Source organism: Oratosquilla oratoria, chromosome 15 (genome assembly GCF_046742065.1).
Source record: "Oratosquilla oratoria isolate Oo_2021 chromosome 15, ASM4674206v1, whole genome shotgun sequence".
Taxonomy (NCBI): Eukaryota; Metazoa; Arthropoda; class Malacostraca; order Stomatopoda; family Squillidae; genus Oratosquilla; species Oratosquilla oratoria.
In genome coordinates this window covers 8,196,153-8,213,652 of record NC_134791.1, presented here as the reverse complement: position 1 = coordinate 8,213,652, position 17,500 = coordinate 8,196,153, and the positions used below count along the sequence as shown (strand labels likewise).

At 47.3% G+C, this 17,500-nt stretch overlaps 1 protein-coding gene across 12 annotated transcripts in view; it reads right to left on the bottom strand.

The window, feature by feature from the left end:
• Positions 1 to 17,500, bottom strand: part of Pax (paxillin) — a 246,404-nt gene that overhangs the window by 88,233 nt on the left and 140,671 nt on the right. For 11 of the 12 annotated variants that reach the window (XM_076198537.1, XM_076198531.1, XM_076198526.1 and 8 more), the window contains exon 3: positions 15,793 to 15,943. In XM_076198537.1, the coding sequence (XP_076054652.1) occupies positions 15,793 to 15,943 (151 nt within the window). The remainder of the gene's footprint in view (positions 1 to 15,792; positions 15,944 to 17,500) is intronic. The other variant, XM_076198527.1, reaches the window with a different exon arrangement.

Genomic DNA, 17,500 nt, shown 5'->3' with positions numbered 1-17,500 from the left:
CTTGATAACAGCCCCAATTGTCCTGATTACCGGCCCCAAAAGTCCTTGATAATGTCTCCAAATGTCCTGCGGGACGACCCCAAAAAGCTAAGGCCCGTTAATGTTAAGAAATTTCGGGGACCAAAGACAAGGAACTCTAGTCCTTATTTCCTCTGTCCATAAGGGCGTTCAGACATAAGAACATAAGAATGAGGGAGACTGCAAGAGACCATAAGACCTACACTAGGCAGTCGCACATTGTACCGTTTCAATCCCAACATTCACCCTCAGGATCGCGAAAGCCTTATGTCCCACACTGCCAAGACGAACAGGTGCATTTCCTCTCTATGGCACGGGCTTGTGTTGACGGCTTGGGCAGGTGTGACACTATCAACGACAGGTGTTAAATCACGGGTCATATTCGTGTCAATAAAAATCAACATCTACCATCAGAAAAGCATGGTGGAACACTGTACATTCACTGACACAAGTTCCGGTTTTCGTTTAACAATGCTATAGAGGTGTCATTTCATGATGATGATGATGATGATGATGATGATGATGATGATAATGATAATGATGACGATGAGGAGGAGAAGAAAGAGAAGTAGAAGAAGTAGAAGGAGAAGGAGGAGGATAAAAATATTAATAAATATAAATAAAATACATAAAAACAACTTAAAGGACTGAAGCTTTAGGGTACAAGTTATATTACATTAGAAGAGTTCGTCTGAAGTCAAATATTAGGCTGAACCGGGCCAAGTATTAAGTTGCTTCATCGAAGAGAAGAGCACCGGGGGTGGGGTGGGGGACTTACGGAATACCGTGTGTCTCGTATGAGTGCGTGTGTGAGACAGAAAGAGAGCGAGACAGAGAGAGAGAGAGAGAGAGAGAGAGAGAGAGAGAGAGAGAGAGAGAGAGAGAGAGAGAGGGGGGGCGGGGGTGGAGGGAGAAAGAGAGGAGAGGGGGGAGGGAAGGAGAAGGAGAGGAGAGAGAGGGAGGGGGGAGGGAGAGAGGAGGAGGGAGGGAGAAGGAGAGGAGGGAGAGAAGATGAGGGAGGGAGAAGGAGAGGAGAGGAAGGAGAGAGGAGGGAGAGGGGGAGAAGGGAGGAGAGGGGGAAAGGGAGGGGAGTGGGAGGAGAGGGGAGAGAGGGGAGAGGGGAGAGGGAAGAGGGAGAGGGAGGTGAGGAAGGGAGGGAGAGGGGGAGAGGGAGGGAGAAGGGAGGGGGAGGAGAGGGAGGGGGAAGGGAGAAGGATGGGGGGGGAGGGAGAAGGGAGGAGGGACGAGGGGGAGAGGGAGGGAGAGGGAGGGGAGGAGAGGAGAGGTAGGGAGGAGAGGGGAGAGGAGAGGTGGAGAGGAGGGGAGGGGTGTGGGAGGGAGGGAGGAGAGGGAGGGAGAGGGAAGGAGGTGAGGGAGAGGAGGAGGGAGAAGGGAGGGAGGGGAGGGGGGGGGGGGGAGGGGAGGGGGGGGAGAAAGGGAGGGAGAGGGAGAGAGAAGGGAGAGAGGGAGAGAGGGAGGGAGAGGAGAGGGAGAGAAAGGGAGGAGAGGGAGAGAAAGGGAGGAGAGGGAGAGAATGGGAGGAGAGGGAGAGAGAAGGGGTGAGGGAGAGGGGGGGGAGGAGAGGGAGAGAAAGGGAGGAGAGGGAGAGAGAAAGGGAGGGAGAGGGAGAGAGAAAGGGAGGGAGAGGGAGAGAGAAAGGGAGGGAGAGGGAGAGAGAAAGGGAGGGAGAGGGAGAGAGAAAGGGAGGGAGAGGGAGAGAGAAAGGGAGGGAGGAGGGAGAGGGAGAGAGAAAGGGAGGGAGAGGGAGAGAGAAAGGGAGGGAGAGGGAGAGAGAAAGGGAGGGAGAGAAAGATGGAGATAGAAAGAGAGAGCGAGAGAGAGATGGAGATATAAGAGTGACCTGTTCCCTCGTGACCCGAACCCAAGCCAATGCAAACATGACCCAATATTTCGACCCAACCACTCTGTTTCTCTGATTGGCTCCTGCAGGTGTCCCTCCACTCCGTCATCATCGCCGCCGCCTCCTCCTCCTCCTCCTCCTCCTCCTCCTTCAGGAGGAAGAGGACAAAAGAGGTCCTCGGGAGCCAAATTTCGAGTCTATTCTTTCTTGAAGAGATCGGAAGACATTCGCAGACAACTGGTGCTTAGACATTGAGTGCAAATAAAGGAGGTTGAGGTATGTTGCAAACAAAACGCAAGCACCCACACTAATATATATATATATATTATATATATATATATATATATATATATATATTATATATATATATATATATATATACATGTAGTTGTACACAAAATGCAGACACACATTTAGACTCCGTCTGTCATTTTCCCAGTGGGGGGTTTCTGCATTATTACTGTCACATGTTGTTCTGCAGGTGGCACATTTATGAATATATATATTTTCCTTAGAGCATATTGATTTATTTGCTAGAACAAATTGGGCTCTTATGAGTTTCCGATGAAGATTTTCAAGTCTAAATTATCTTTAGAAACAAGCGTAGAGCAAGTAAGAAGACTTTTCAGTAATGAAAGTTAGCATTTTCAGTTGTAAGAGATTCAGAAAAAGTAAGAATATAAAAGCAGATAGCGAACACCGGGAGACATCACACAGAAGGTGGAGGGAAAGAGAAAGAACACAGTGAACACTGGGAGAGATTACATGTGCACACTGGGAGAGGACACACGATTGGTGGCCATGTGTCTGTTCATGACGGAGGAGGTTTTTTGTTGTTTCTGGGGAGTCTGATTTGCCGGTTTATGAAGAGTTTGAGGTTGGGGAGGATAGTTGGGATTTCCTGTTAGGTGTTCTATGTATTCTGGCTCTACTTGATCAAGAGGGCGAGGCGCCGCTTGTCACTATAAATTTTTTAATGTATCTATATGTACCTTCTCCCAATGTTTATTTTCAGCCTTTACATTCTTACTTTCCCTTATCTATTACAATTGAAAATGCTGTGATCAGCGAAACGACTTGTTACTTGCTCCACACTTGCGCCTACCGCTGTTTAGTTTTACCTCACCCTGTTAGAGATATTTTCAGAAGACTTGAAAATCTTATCGAAAATTCAGAGCCCAATTTGCTGTAGCATATAATTCAATATGCTCTAAGGAAAATTTCTTGCACGCTACTCCAACACACACACACACACACACACACACATATATATATATATATATATATATATATATATATATATATATATATATATCATCACCTGCAGACCAACACGTGATAATAATATACACTGAAAACCACACTGGGAAAATGACAGACTGAGTCAAAACCTTTCTGTCAAGGGTGTTCCCTGAAGATGTCTGAAGAGACCAAAACGTTTGGACTATGTCAATTATTTTCAGCGTTTTTCAGCTTTTATGTACACGTATACACACACACACACACACTACACACACACACACACGCACACGTACACACACACGCACGTTCAAGGTAATATCTTAATTTAATCTACGATTTATTGAAGACACTTCTTTGAGACGAAGATCAAAAATAGACCCAAGGACGCCGAGAGCCTCAAACCGAGCGACGAATTTCACAATTTTTCGTTCCCTCGACGAACAGATCAATTCGATCAATTTAAGTGTCGATTAGCCCCTACGGACCACAGTCGCGTATTTTTTTTTTTTATGATGGGAGACAAATCCCACAATAAACAATTTCTATTGTCACTGTTGTCATCCCATGAACGATAAAAGCGCTAGTTAATGTTAGAAAATTAAACATTAACTTCACTAAGGCTTAGTGGTCACTTGAAAGCGTTTATTTTGTCTAAACCCATGCGATTTTATTCAGCTTGGGTGAGACCCTATTAAAACACTATTCGCTTTAAACACTTTATTCTGGCAAATAACGCAGTGCTTTATTCAAGACTGTAGTTTCCTTGAGCGCTGTAGTACTGTAGCAGTAATAACCAGAGCTTCTATCCATAATTCTCTATCTTCATCGTAAAATTGGTCTAATCATACACACAATATTATATTATATATATACAGTATATGTATATATATATATATATATATGTATATATATATATATGCGCTAATAAGAACATGGGTACGTGTGTTCACTTTTTGCACTGAAGATGTAATATACGAAAGCGTTCTGCTACGTTAGTTTTTTTCCAAGAGGTCTACTTTGCATATATATATATATATATATATATATATATATATATATATATATATATATATATGCACACACACACACACACACACACACACACACACACACACACACACACACACGTGCATCAGACCAATCAATTATCTCCTCGCTCAAGCGTTCTCCTCTTGTGCAAAGTCGCCTTCATGGGGGCGGGAGGCTTGGGGGGCTGGTAGGGGGCTGGGAGGGGGCTGGCTCGGCTTCGTGGCATCCCTCATCCATCAGGTCACAGCCCACTCGAAGCCTCCTGTGACAGGAGAACGCCCCTTCTTGTAATCTTCTCATATTAATATTCACACACACACACACACACACACACACACACACACACACACACACACACACACACACGCACACACACACACAAACATACGCGCACACAGACACACCCACACACACCCAGGGCTGAAATAATTTCAGTCTCGCTGCGCTGCGAGTCGTTACTCCAACTCTCGTGGGGCAGGGAGTTGGGTGTGTGGGTGTATGGTCACAGCATTACCCACAGATCGGTCATACATGAGCTCTGAGCTCTCATCCGGGAGGGTAGTAGCTGTCGATCACGAGTCCAACACGTGGTCCAGGACCATGGTGGTGAATCGCACACAAATGTAACTCAAGCTAAACACACAACCAAATTCTATTTATGATTGTTGGAGAAAAAGACGGGACCCCACGAATGGATCTCTTTCCCTGGAGGATGCAATTAGGTGAACACGCACACGCGCGCACACACACACATACACGTACATACAGGGTCATATATGAGCTCTGAGCTCTCTTCCGGAAGGGAAATAGCTGTCGACCACGAGTCCAACACGTGATCCAAGACCATGGTTGTGAATCAAACACACACACACACATACATACATGTTCATATACGAGCTCTGAGCTCTCTTCCGGTATGGAAATAGCTGTCGATCACGAGTCCAACACGTGATCCAAGACCATGGTGGTGAATCACACACGTTGTTCTTCATCCCGAGATCCATAAACTCGAGTGTCGGGGAACAAGCACCTGCCAGGATCTGTTTTTAAGCTCGTCACGCCCGCGCGTCGGGGTGTGACGGGCTGGCGCCGCGGGCGTGAGGGCGTCAAAGGGTCGGGCGTGCCGGTTTTGTACGTCAAGTTGTTTATCCCTCCGGTTGGTACTCCTGGTTCTGGTATCTGACCTAATCCTGGCGCCAGGAGATTTTGTTGGTCTCCGTGGCACTCAGGGCATCAAACAAGGTGTTCCTGGCGCCAGAAGATTTTGTTGGTCTCCGTGGCACTCACGGCATAAGGCAAGGGGTTCCTGTCGCCAGGCGATTTTGTTGGTCTCCGTGACACGCAGGGCATCAGTCAACGGAGTTCCTGGCGCCAGGAGATTTTGTTGGTCTCCGTGGCACTCAGGGTATCAGCCAAGGGGTTCCTGGCGCCAGGCGATTTTGTTGGTCTCCGTGACACGCAGGGCATCACCCAAAGGGTTCCTGGCGCCAGGAGATTTTGTTGGTCTCCGTGGCACTCAGAGCATCAGCCAAGGGGTTCCTGGCGCCAGGCGATTTTGTTGGTCTCCGTGGCACTTAGGGCATCAGGCAAGGGTTTCTCTCTCTCTCTCTCTCTCTCTCTCTCTCTCTCTCTCTCTCTCTCTCTCTCTCTCTCTCTCTCTCTCTCTCTCTTTGTCATGTGATTTCATTCGACTTGGAGTGAAGGCTAAACGAAGAAGAACCAGAAGAAGAGAAAAAGAGAAGATAAAAAGAGAAGACAAAGACGAAGAAGACAAAGAAGCCGAAGAAGAAGAAGACGAAGAAGACAGAAAGGCTGAAAACAAAGGCGAAGAAGACAAAGAAAAGGATAACAAAGGAGAAGATAACGAAGATGAAGAAGTCGAAGACAAAGAACAGGAGAAAGACGAAGGCGGCGAAGATAAAGAAGAGGAAGAAGGGGAAGAGAAAGAAGATAACGAAAATGGTGATGAGAAAGGTGAGGAAGGTCAGAAAAAGGGCAAGTTTTAAGCTTACAAATAAACAAACAAATAAATAAACAAACAAAGGAATACATACATGGAAAAGCAAGCAACACATTGACTACCGATTAAGAGGAACGTGAAAACAGTGGATCCAAACCCTTTCACTACTGAGGTCACACAGCCCATAATAAAATCGTCTGGCGCCAAAATAAAATCGTCTGGCGCCAAAATAAAATCGTCTGGCGCAGTAATAAAATCGTCTGGCGCCGTAATAACAATCGTCTGGCGCCGTAATAACAATCGTCTGGCGCCGTAATAACAATCACCTGGCGCCACAATAACATCGCCTGGCGCCATAAAAAAATCGCCTGGCGCCACAATAACATCGCCTGGCGCCATAAAAAATCGCCTGGCGCCATAAAAAATCGCCTGGCGCCATAAAAAATCGCCTGGCGCCACAATAAAAATCGCCTGGCGCCACAATAACATCGCCTGGCGCCATAAAAAATTGCCTGGCGCCATAAAAAATCGCCTGGCGCCATAAAAAATCGTCTGGCGCCACAATAAAAGTCGCCTGGCGCCACAATAACATCGCCTGGCGCCACAATAAAATCGCCTGGCGCCACAATAAAATCGCCTGGCGCCACAATAAAATCGCCTGACGCCACAATAAAATCGCCTGGCGCCACAACAAAATCACCTATGCCAACAATACACTTACCGTCACACATTAAACACACTGGGGCTGCACTGTCCTCCTAGGGTCAGACTGGGGATCCTGCATGGGACCTCGAGACAGAAATTCACTAGTGTTTCTATCCTTTGAAGGGGAAATAGGGCTTCATTTTCGGAAATGATACTGGAGTTGTTGTTGTTATGGGCTGTACTTTACCCACCGCTTCTATCCTTAGTAATGGGGTTATGGGGCAAGGCGGGAGGGGAGAGGTTGTGATGTGTTAAATATGGAAGTGTGTTATTATTAGATTGAGGGTGTGAGAGAGTGCTACGCTGAAAACAAGTGTATTCTCTATCTTCATTCTTTTTTATTCAATTATTCATTTGTTTATTTATTTAATTATTCATTTATTCATTTATTCGTTCGCTTATTCCCTCATTCGTTTCTTAGTTCGTTTAATTAATTATTTTTATTCTATTTTCTTGGGCCTAAGGTTCTCAGTACAAGTTATCATGATCACAATTAGGAATTTATAATTGAAATCATGATTTACAAAAATAAACATAAATAAAATAATAATAATAATAATTTTAATTTGGAAAAGAATATTTGCATTTTCAAAGGGAAATTTTGTAGAAAAATTTCCTTTAAATCGAGAATGTTTTGTTACAAAGAACAGGAAGCAAGGGGCGATCAGTGACACTGTAGATAGAGCCCACTGGCACTGTAGATAGAGCCCCCTTGGCACTGTAGATAGAGCCCCCTTGGCACTGTAGATTAAGCACCTTGGCACTGTAGATAGAGCCCTTTGGCACTGTAGAGCCCATTGTCACTGTAGATCGAGCCCCTTGGCACTGTAGATCGAGCCCCGTGGCACTGTAGGTTAAGCACCTTGGCACTGTAGATTAAGCACCTTGGCACTGTAGATCGAGCACCTTGGCACTGTAGATCGAGCACCTTGGCACTGTAGATAGAGCCCCGTGGCACTGTAGATAGAGCCCCGTGGCACTGTAGATAGAGCCCCCTGGGCACTGTAGATTAAGCACCTTGGCACTGTAGATTAAGCACCTTGGCACTGTAGATTAAGCACCTTGGCACTGTAGATCGAGCACCGTGGCACTGTAGAGCCCATTGGCACTGTAGATTAAGCACCTTGGCACTGTAGATAGAGCCCCTTGGCACTGTAAATTAAGCACCTTGGCACTGTAGATCGAGCACCTTGGCACTGTAGATCGAGCACCTTGGCACTGTAGATCGAGCACCTTGGCACTGTAGATCGAGTACCTTGGCACTGCAGATCGAGCCCTGGGCACTGTAGATTAAGCACCTTGGCACTGCAGATAGAGCCTCTTGGCATTGTAGATGAATACCTTTTACCGAATAGGCATAAACAAGACACCAGAGGGACACGTTCCTGTAAAAGGTGCAACACGTACAGTTGCCAGCACTTCAACAGGTGCGGCGCCGCTCCTTATAAGTCGTGCTACGAATCATATCTGTGTGATGTTTGATGCTATCATGTGATGTACTCGTGATATGCAACATTGTGTGTGTGTGTGTGTGTGTGTGTGTGTGTGTGTGTGTGTGTGTGTGTGTGTGTGTGTGTACCCGATTCTCTATCGTCTGGTCCTCCACACGATATTCCGCATCCACTTAATGGCTTTGTATCATTCATGCATGCGTGTGTGAGTGTATGTGTACATACACACACTCATCCGTGCACATACACACACACACACACACACACACACACACACACACACACACACACGTACACGAACACACATACGTAAATACTTAGCGCGTCATCTCGCGTGTAACCCCTTAAGGGCGATTTCCTAATTGGAATGGCCAAATTGTCACCCTTATGGGATTCTGTTGACATTTGTCCTTCCCCACTCAATCGCCTGTCAAGAGGACATTTGGTCCATCGTCTCCTCGCGCCTCGCGGTGTCGACAGCGTCCTCATTCCTCCTCCTCCTCCTCCTCTTCCTCCTCCAAGCATGAAGCCATGAAGGGTTCTACTCTAATAATGGATACGGGATGGGGTCTAGATGCATTTCATAGGTGATGGGGGAGGGAAGGGGGAGGGGGGAAGAGGGGGAGGGAGGGGGAGGAGGGGGAGGGAGGGGGAGGAGGGGGAGGAAGGGGAGAGGTGGAGAAGGGGAGAGGTGGAGGAGGGGGAGGGAGGGGAGAGGGGGAGGAAGGGGAGAGGGGGAGGAAGGGGAGAGGTGGAGGAAGGGGAGAGGTGGAGGAGGGGGAGGAAGGGGAGAGGTGGAGGAGGGGGAGGAAGGGGAGAGGTGGAGGAGGGGGAGGAAGGGGAGAGGTGGAGGAGGGGGAGGAAGGGGAGAGAGGGGGAGGAAGGGGAGAGAGGGGGAGGAAGGGGAGAGAGGGGGAGGAAGGGGAGAGAGGGGGAGGAAGGGGAGAGAGGGGGAGGAAGGGGAGAGAGGGGGAGGAAGGGGAGAGAGGGAGGAGTAGAAGGGGGAGGAGTAGAAGGAGGAGGAGGAGGAGGAGGAAAGAAAAGGAAGAGGAGGTGAAGATGATGATGAGTACGAGGCTGAGGTGATGATGATGATGATGAGGTATGAGGTTGAGGAGGTTGAGGAGGTGATGAGGATTATGAGGTTGAGGTGATGAGGATTATGAGGTTGAGGAGGTGATGAGGATTGTGAGGTATGAGGTTGAGGTGATGAGGATTGTGAGGTATGAGGTTGAGGTGATGAGGATTATGTGGTATGAGGTTGAGGTGATGAGGATTATGTGGTATGAGGTTGAGGAGGTGATGAAGATTATGTGGTATGAGGTTGAGGTGATGAGGATTGTGAGGTATGAGGTTGAGGTGATGAAGATTATGTGGTATGAGGTTGAGGTGATGAAGATTATGTGGTATGAGGTTGAGGTGATGAAGATTATGTGGTATGAGGTTGAGGTGATGAGGATTATGAGGTATGAGGATTATGAGGTTGAGGTGATGAGGTGATGAGGATTATGAGGTATGAGGTTGAGGTGATGAGGATTATGAGGTATGAGGTTGAGGAGGTGATGAGGATTGTGAGGTATGAGGTTGAGGAGGTGATGATGAGTATGAGGTGATAATGATGAGTATGGGGTTGAGGAAATGATGAGGTATGAGGTTGAGGTGATGATAATGATGAATATGAGGAGGAGGGGGTGATGATGAGTATGTGGAGGAAGATAAGGAAGAATAGGAAGAGGAAAAAATGACTCGAAAGAGGAAGAGGAAAAAATGACTCGAAAGAGGAAGAGGAAGGAGCAGGAAGGAGCAGGAAGGAGTAGGAAGAGTAGAAGGAAGAGGAGGAAGAGGAATCGGTAAAGGAGGAAGAAGAGGAATAGGTAAAGGAGGAAGTAGAGGAAGAGGAATAGGTAAAGGAGGAAGAAGAGGAAGAGGAAAAGGAGGAACAGGAAGAAGAGGAAGAGGAAAAGGAGGAACAGGAAGAAGAGGAAGAGGAAAAGGAGGACGAGGAAAAAGAGGAACAGGAAAAAGAGGAGGAGGAGGAGGATAAAGGAAGAGAGGAGGGGAAAGAAGAGTATGAGTAGAAAGAAAAACCACAACTGGAAGAAAATGGGAAGCCGAAGACATGTAATAGAAAACGGTAAGCAGAGTAGAAAATGGAAGAGAAAGAGGACGAAGTGTAATATTATAGAAATACAAGGACTAGCCTTTAAACGACACATGAAATAAATACGAATAAAAACAAAACAAACAAGTATATCTAAATACATATATGAGAGCGAAAGAGAGGAAAGGGAGAGAGGGGAGAGAGGGAGAGAGAGGGAGAAAAAGAGAGCAAGAGTGAATATTGTATTTGTATAATGCTCAGAAAAAAAATAATACTGTATTAGTCTTCTATCACACAATAAAAACATCTCCTTTAACAAAAATACATTTTCTTTGATAGAAAAGAGAGCAGTAGCTATAGAGAACGTCTTCAAGCTAAGGGGTAACTTTAGCTATTCTGAACCAGCCCAACCCATCCTGTTTCAATATAGACCAAAAAATGGGAGTAAATATGTACATAATTTTTATTCAACAAATAATCGCTAACGCCAGATTATCTTATCCAATTCATGGGTGGGGATGGTGATAGTGGTTAGGGATGTTGATAGTGTCTGGGGATGGTGATAGTGGTGATAGTGTCTGGGGATGGTGATAGTGGTGATAGTGTCTGGGGATAGTGACAGTGGTTGGGGATAGTGACAGTGGTTGGGGATGGTGACTGGCTGGGGATAGTGACAGTGGTTGGGGATGGTGACTGGCTGGGGATTGTGACAGTGGCTGGGGATGGTGACAGTGGTTGGGGATGGTGATAGTGGCTGGGGATGGTGATAGTGGCTGGGGATGGTGACAGTGGCTGGGGATGGTGATAGTGTCTGGGGATGGTGATAAAGGTTGGAGATGGTGATAGTGTCTGAGGACGGTGATAGTGGAACAGCGTTTCTATCTTTGGGGATAATATCGCACCGATGAGGTGGTGTTATTGTAGTCAAGGAGGGGTTTAAGGTGGGACTTAAGGTGGGATTTAATGAGGGATTTAAGGTGGGACTTAAGGTGGGATTTAATGAGGGATTTAAGGTGGGACTTAAGGTGGGATTTAAGGTGGCATTAAAGGAAGGATTTAAGGAAGGATTTAAGGAGGAATTTAAGGAGGGAATTAAGGAGGGTAGCAGAAGGAAGTGTTGGGAGACATTTACAGTGATCAACAGTTAAACATAATATATATATATATATATATGTGCATATATATATATATATATCTATATTATATATATATAATTATATATATATGTATATATATATATATGTGTGTGTGTGTGTGTGTGTGTGTGTGTGTGTGTGTGTGTGTGTGTGTGTGTGTGTGTGTGTGTGTGTGTGTGTGTGTGTGTTCAGACAACCCCTCTTCCCAAATCCATTAACACTGTGGCAGACTTTACATATCTTATTCTGAGAAAACAAAGAGGGGTCAACCCCGAGGGGCGGACCCCAAGAGGAAAGCGGGTTCAATCGACCGTGACCCCCTTTCTTAAGGGTCCTGTTTATCCCCTCACCTTCTCAGACGTCTAACAAAATAATATGTCGCCCGATCGAAGAAGCAAAGATTACGAAACTTCAACGAATCTGTTCATAAATAAATGTGATGGAAGAGAGTGAAGACATGTGCGTACGAACGAACACACGCGAGCGTTCAAAGAGCATTTAAGAGTTCAAAACAAGTCACAGTTGGAGATGAAATATATCTTTTTATGAGAAGTCTAATCTAGTGTTGGTTCATATATATGTACATGTGTATATGTATACACGTACACACGCACACATACACATACACACACATCATATAGCATGCAGACAAAACAAACACACTAATCAGACGTACAGATACACACACAAACGCACACACAATCCCCCATACACACACGCAACACATAGCATACAGACAAAACAGAAACACAATCACAGACTTACAAATACATACAGATACACACAACATATAAGATACGTAAAGACAAAATACACACACACACACACACACACACACACACACACACACAGGAGCCAAATGCCGGGACAAAAAAGGATGACGAAAAAGGAGAGAGAGAGAGACAAGTTTAAACTTACGAACTGTTCTGACTCGACAAGACGGGCGCCCCCGCCCCCCTCCCCCCTCCCGCCTCCATCTCCGGCCTCTGTCTGCTTCAGGAAGAATTAACAGACAAAACAGCGTCAAGATGCCTTCCTTGCTTTCAACCACTTGCACGTGTGGTGGTGGTGGTGGTTGGGGTAGTGGTTGGGGACGGTGGTAGTGGTTGGGGACGGTGGTAGTGGTTGGGGACGGTGGTAGTGGTTGGGGACGGTGGTAGTGGTTGGGGACGGTGGTAGTGGTTGGGGACGGTGGTAGTGGTTGGGGACGGTGGTAGTGGTTGGGGATGGTGGTAGTGGTTGGGGATGGTGACAGTGGTGAGGGTGGTGATAATGGTTGGGGATGGTGGTAGTGGTTGGGGATGGTGACAGTGGTGAGGGTGGTGATAGTGGATGGTGATAATAAAAAGGGATGGTAACAGTGGTGGAGATGGTGACAATAGTGGGGGTGATGACAGTGATAATGGAAAGGGATGGTGATACAGGTGGGGATGGTGACAGTGGCTGGGGATGATGATAGTGATAGTGGTTGAGGATGGTGATAGTGGTTCGGGTTGGTGGTAGTGGTTGGGGATGGTGGTAGTGGTTGGGGATGGTTGGGGATGGTGGTAGTGGTTGGGGATGGTGGTAGTGGTTGGGGATGGTGGTAGTGGTTGGGGATGGTGGTAGTGGTTGGGGATGGTGGTAGTGGTTGGGGACGGTGGTAGTGGTTGGGGACGGTGGTAGTGGTTGGGGATGGTGGTGGTGGTTGGGGATGGTGATAGTGGTAGGGGATGGCGATAGTGGTTGGAGATGGCGATAGTGGTTGGGGATGGTGGTAGTGGTTGGGAATGGTGGTGGTGGTTGGGGATGGTGGTAGTGGCTGGGGACTGTGGTAGTGGCTGGGGACTGTGGTAGTGGCTGGGGACTGTGGTAGTGGTGGGGACGGTGGTAGTGGTGGGGACGGTGGTAGTGGTTAGGGATGGTGGTAGTGGTTGGGGATGGTGATAGTGGTTGGGGATGGTGGTAGTGGTTGGGGATGGTGATAGTGGTTGGGGATGGTGATAGTGGTTGGGGATGGTGATAGTGGTTGGGGATGGCGATAGTGGTTGGGGATGGTGGTAGTGGTTGGGAATGGTGGTGGTGGTTGGGGATGGTGGTAGTGGCTGGGGACTGTGGTAGTGGTGGGGACGGTGGTAGTGGTTGGGGATGGTGGTAGTGGTTGGGGATGGTGGTAGTGGCTGGGGACTGTGGTAGTGGTGGGGACGGTGGTAGTGGTTGGGGATGGTGGTAGTGGTTGGGGATGGTGGTAGTGGTTGGGAATGGTGGTGGTGGTTGGGGATGGTGGTAGTGGCTGGGGATGTTGATAGTGGTTGGGGATGGTGATAGTGGTTGGGGATGGTGGTAGTTGTTGGGGATGGTGGTAGTGGTTGGGGATGGTGACAGTGGTTGGGGATAGTGATAGTGGTTGGGGATGGTGATAGTGGTTGGGGATGGTGATAGAGGGTGGGGACGGTGATAGAGGGTGGGGACGGTGATAGAGGTTAGTGACGGTGTCTATGGTGGGCATGGTGATTGTGGTTGGGGATGATGATAGTGACTGGGGAGGGCAACAGTGGTACGGATGGTGATAGTAGTGCGAGTGGTGATAGTGGTGCGAATACTGATAGTGGTGCGAGTGGTGATGGTGATGCGAGTGGAGATAGTGGTGCGAGTGATGACAGTGGGGCGGATGGTGATAATGGTGCAGATGGTGATAGTGTGGATGGTGATAATGGTGATAGTGGTGCGGATGGTGATAATGGAGTGGTGATAGTGGTGCGGATGGTGATAATGGAGTGGTGATAGTGGTGCGGATGGTGATAACGGTGCGAGTGGTGATAGTAGTGCGGATGGTGATAACGGTGCGAGTGGTGATACTGGTGCGGATGGTGATAATGGTGCGAGTGGTGATACTGGTGGAATAGTAGTGACGATGCTGATATCGGTGGGGATGGTGATAATGGGCAGGGATGGTGATAATGGGTAGGGATGCTGATAATGGTAGGGATGGTGATAATGGCTGGTGACAGTGGCTGGGGATGGTGACAGTGGTTGAGGATGGTGACAGTGATTGACGATGGTGACAGTGGTTGAGGATGGTGACAGTGGCTGGGGATGGTGACAGTGGCTGGGGATGGTGACAGTGGCTGGGGATGGTGACAGTGGCTGGGGATGGTGACAGTGGCTGGGGATGGTGACAGTGGCTGGGGATGGTGACAGTGGCTGAGGATGATGACAGTGGTTGGGGATGGTGACAGTGGCTGGGGATGGTGACAGTGGCTGGAGATGGTGACAGTGGTTGGGGATGGTGACAGTGGTTGGGGATGGTGACAGTGGCTGGGGATGGTGACAGTGGTTGGGGATGGTGACAGTGGTTGGGGATGGTGACAGTGGCTGGGGATGGTGACAGTGGCTGGGGATGGTGACAGTGGCTGAGGATGATGACAGTGGTTGGGGATGGTGACAGTGGCTGGGGATGGTGACAGTGGCTGGAGATGGTGACAGTGGTTGGGGATGGTGACAGTGGTTGGGGATGGTGACAGTGGTTGGGGATGGTGACAGTGGTTGGGGATGGTGACAGTGGTTGGGGATGGTGACAGTGGTTGGGGATGGTGACAGTGGTTGGGGATGGTGACAGTGGTTGGGGATGGTGACAGTGGCTGGGTATGGTGATAATCATAATGGAAATGAATGGTGATAGTGGTAGAGATGGTGACTAGCAGTACTTTTTCTTTCGTCCTGGGTGCCGTCAGGCGATTTTATTCAACAACTCCGTGACACACACACACACACACACACACACACACACACACACACAAGCTCTCCACTTGGGAGTGGCGTCGTGGTTAAAAGTGAATTTCCGGTTTTGGCGCCCGTCCTCTCTCTCTCTCTCTCTCTCCACCTCCACTACCTATACCACCTCCACTACCACCATCTCTAAATAACATCTGTGATTTAAGAGAATTTATTTATTTATTAAAGTCTCCGGCGCATGAAACACGAAAGAAAACGAATACATGGCATGAGAGAAAACGTGTACTTAGTAGGGGTAGCGTTTATTTTCTTTATTGTAGAATCACAATTAATCTCTCCTTTTGGTAATATCCTCCAAACAGGCATACAAATGAAGATAAACTACGAAATAATTAAAAAAAACGGGACATTTGTTATTTGTACAATGCAAAAAAAAGGGGGATATTTGTACAAAAAAGGGATATTTGTATTTAAAAAATGGAATATTTGTACAATGAAAAAAAAAAAAAATAACAATAATAATAATAAAAATAAATAAATGAAATAAAAACAAATAAATAAATCACGTGACCTACCTTTGCTGTAATTAGTGTAGCGAGCATTGTTGAGGTCCTGCAGAAGAGTGTCGAGTTCGGAGAGGTTGTTGTTGACCGAACTCAACTTGGCCTGACCTCGCTGGTCAGACGACCTGACCACCTCAACCACCTCCTGCTGCTGGTACACCTGCTGGGGGTGGAGAAGAACGACTCGTTTAGTACACGAAAGGTGTACATAAGAGGTGTACAGATATACAGGAGAGGTGAGGTGTACAGTTGTACAGGAGAGGTGTATAGGAGAGGTGAGGTGTACAGTTGTACAGGAGAGGTGAGGTGTACAGTTGTACAGGAGAGGTGAGGTGTACAGGAGAGGTGAGGTGTACAGTTGTACAGGAGAGGTGAGGTCTACAGTTGTACAGGAGAGGTGTATAGGAGAGGTGAGGTGTACAGTTGTACAGGAGAGGTGTATAGGAGAGGTGAGGTGTACAGTTGTACAGGAGAGGTGTATAGGAGAGGTGAGGTGTACAGTTGTACAGGAGAGGTGTATAGAAGAGGTGAGGAGAGGTGAGGTGTACAGTTGTACAGGAGAGGTGTATAGGAGAGGTGAGGTGTACAGTTGTACAGGAGAGGTGTATAGGAGAGGTGAGGTGTACAGTTGTACAGGAGAGGTGTATAGAAGAGGTGAGGTGTACAGTTGTACAGGAGAGGTGTATAGGAGAGGTGTATAGAAGAGGTGAGGTGTACAGTTGTACAGGAGAGGTGTATAGGAGAGGTGAGGTGTACAGTTGTACAGGAGAGGTGTATAGGAGAGGTGAGGTGTACAGTTGTACAGGAGAGGTGTATAGGAGAGGTGAGGTGTACAGTTGTACAGGAGAGGTGTATAGGAGAGGTGAGGTGCACAGTTGTACAGGAGAGGTGAGGTGTACAGTTGTACAAGAGAGGTGGGGTGGCGTGGTGTACAGCAGAGATGGCGAGGTGTACAGTTCTTTAGGGGAGGTGAAGATGTGTACAATTGTACAGGTGAGGTGAAGATGTATACAGTTGTACAGGAGAGGTGAAGATGTGTACAGTTGTACAGGAGAGGTGAAGATGTGTACAGTTGTACAGGAGAGGTGAAGATGTGTACAGTTGTACAGGAACGGTGAAGATGTGTACAGTTGTACAGGAACGGTGAAGATGTGTACAGTTGTACAGGAGAGGTGAAGATGTGTACAGTTGTACAGGAGAGGTGAAGATGTGTACAGTTGTACAGGAACGGTGAAGATGTGTACAGTTGTACAGGAACGGTGAAGATGTGTACAGTTGTACAGGAACGGTGAAGATGTGTACAGTTGTACAGATGTGTACAGTTGTACAGGAACGGTGAAGATGTGTACAGTTGTACAGGAACGGTGAAGATGTGTACAGTTGTACAGGAACGGTGAAGATGTGTACAGTTGTACAGGAACGGTGAAGATGTGTACAGTTGTACAGGAACGGTGAAGATGTGTACAGTTGTACAGGTGAGGTTAAGATGTGTACAGTTCTTCAGGAGAGGTGAAGATGTGTACAGTTGTACAGGTGAGGTTAAGATGTGTACAGTTGTACAGGTGAGGTTAAGATGTGTACAGTTGTACAGGTGAGGTTAAGATGTGTATATTTGTACAGGTGAGGTGAAGATGTGTACAGTTGTACAGGTGAGGTTAAGATGTGTACAGTTGTACAGGTGAGGTTAAGATGTGTATATTTGTACAGGTGAGGTGAAGAT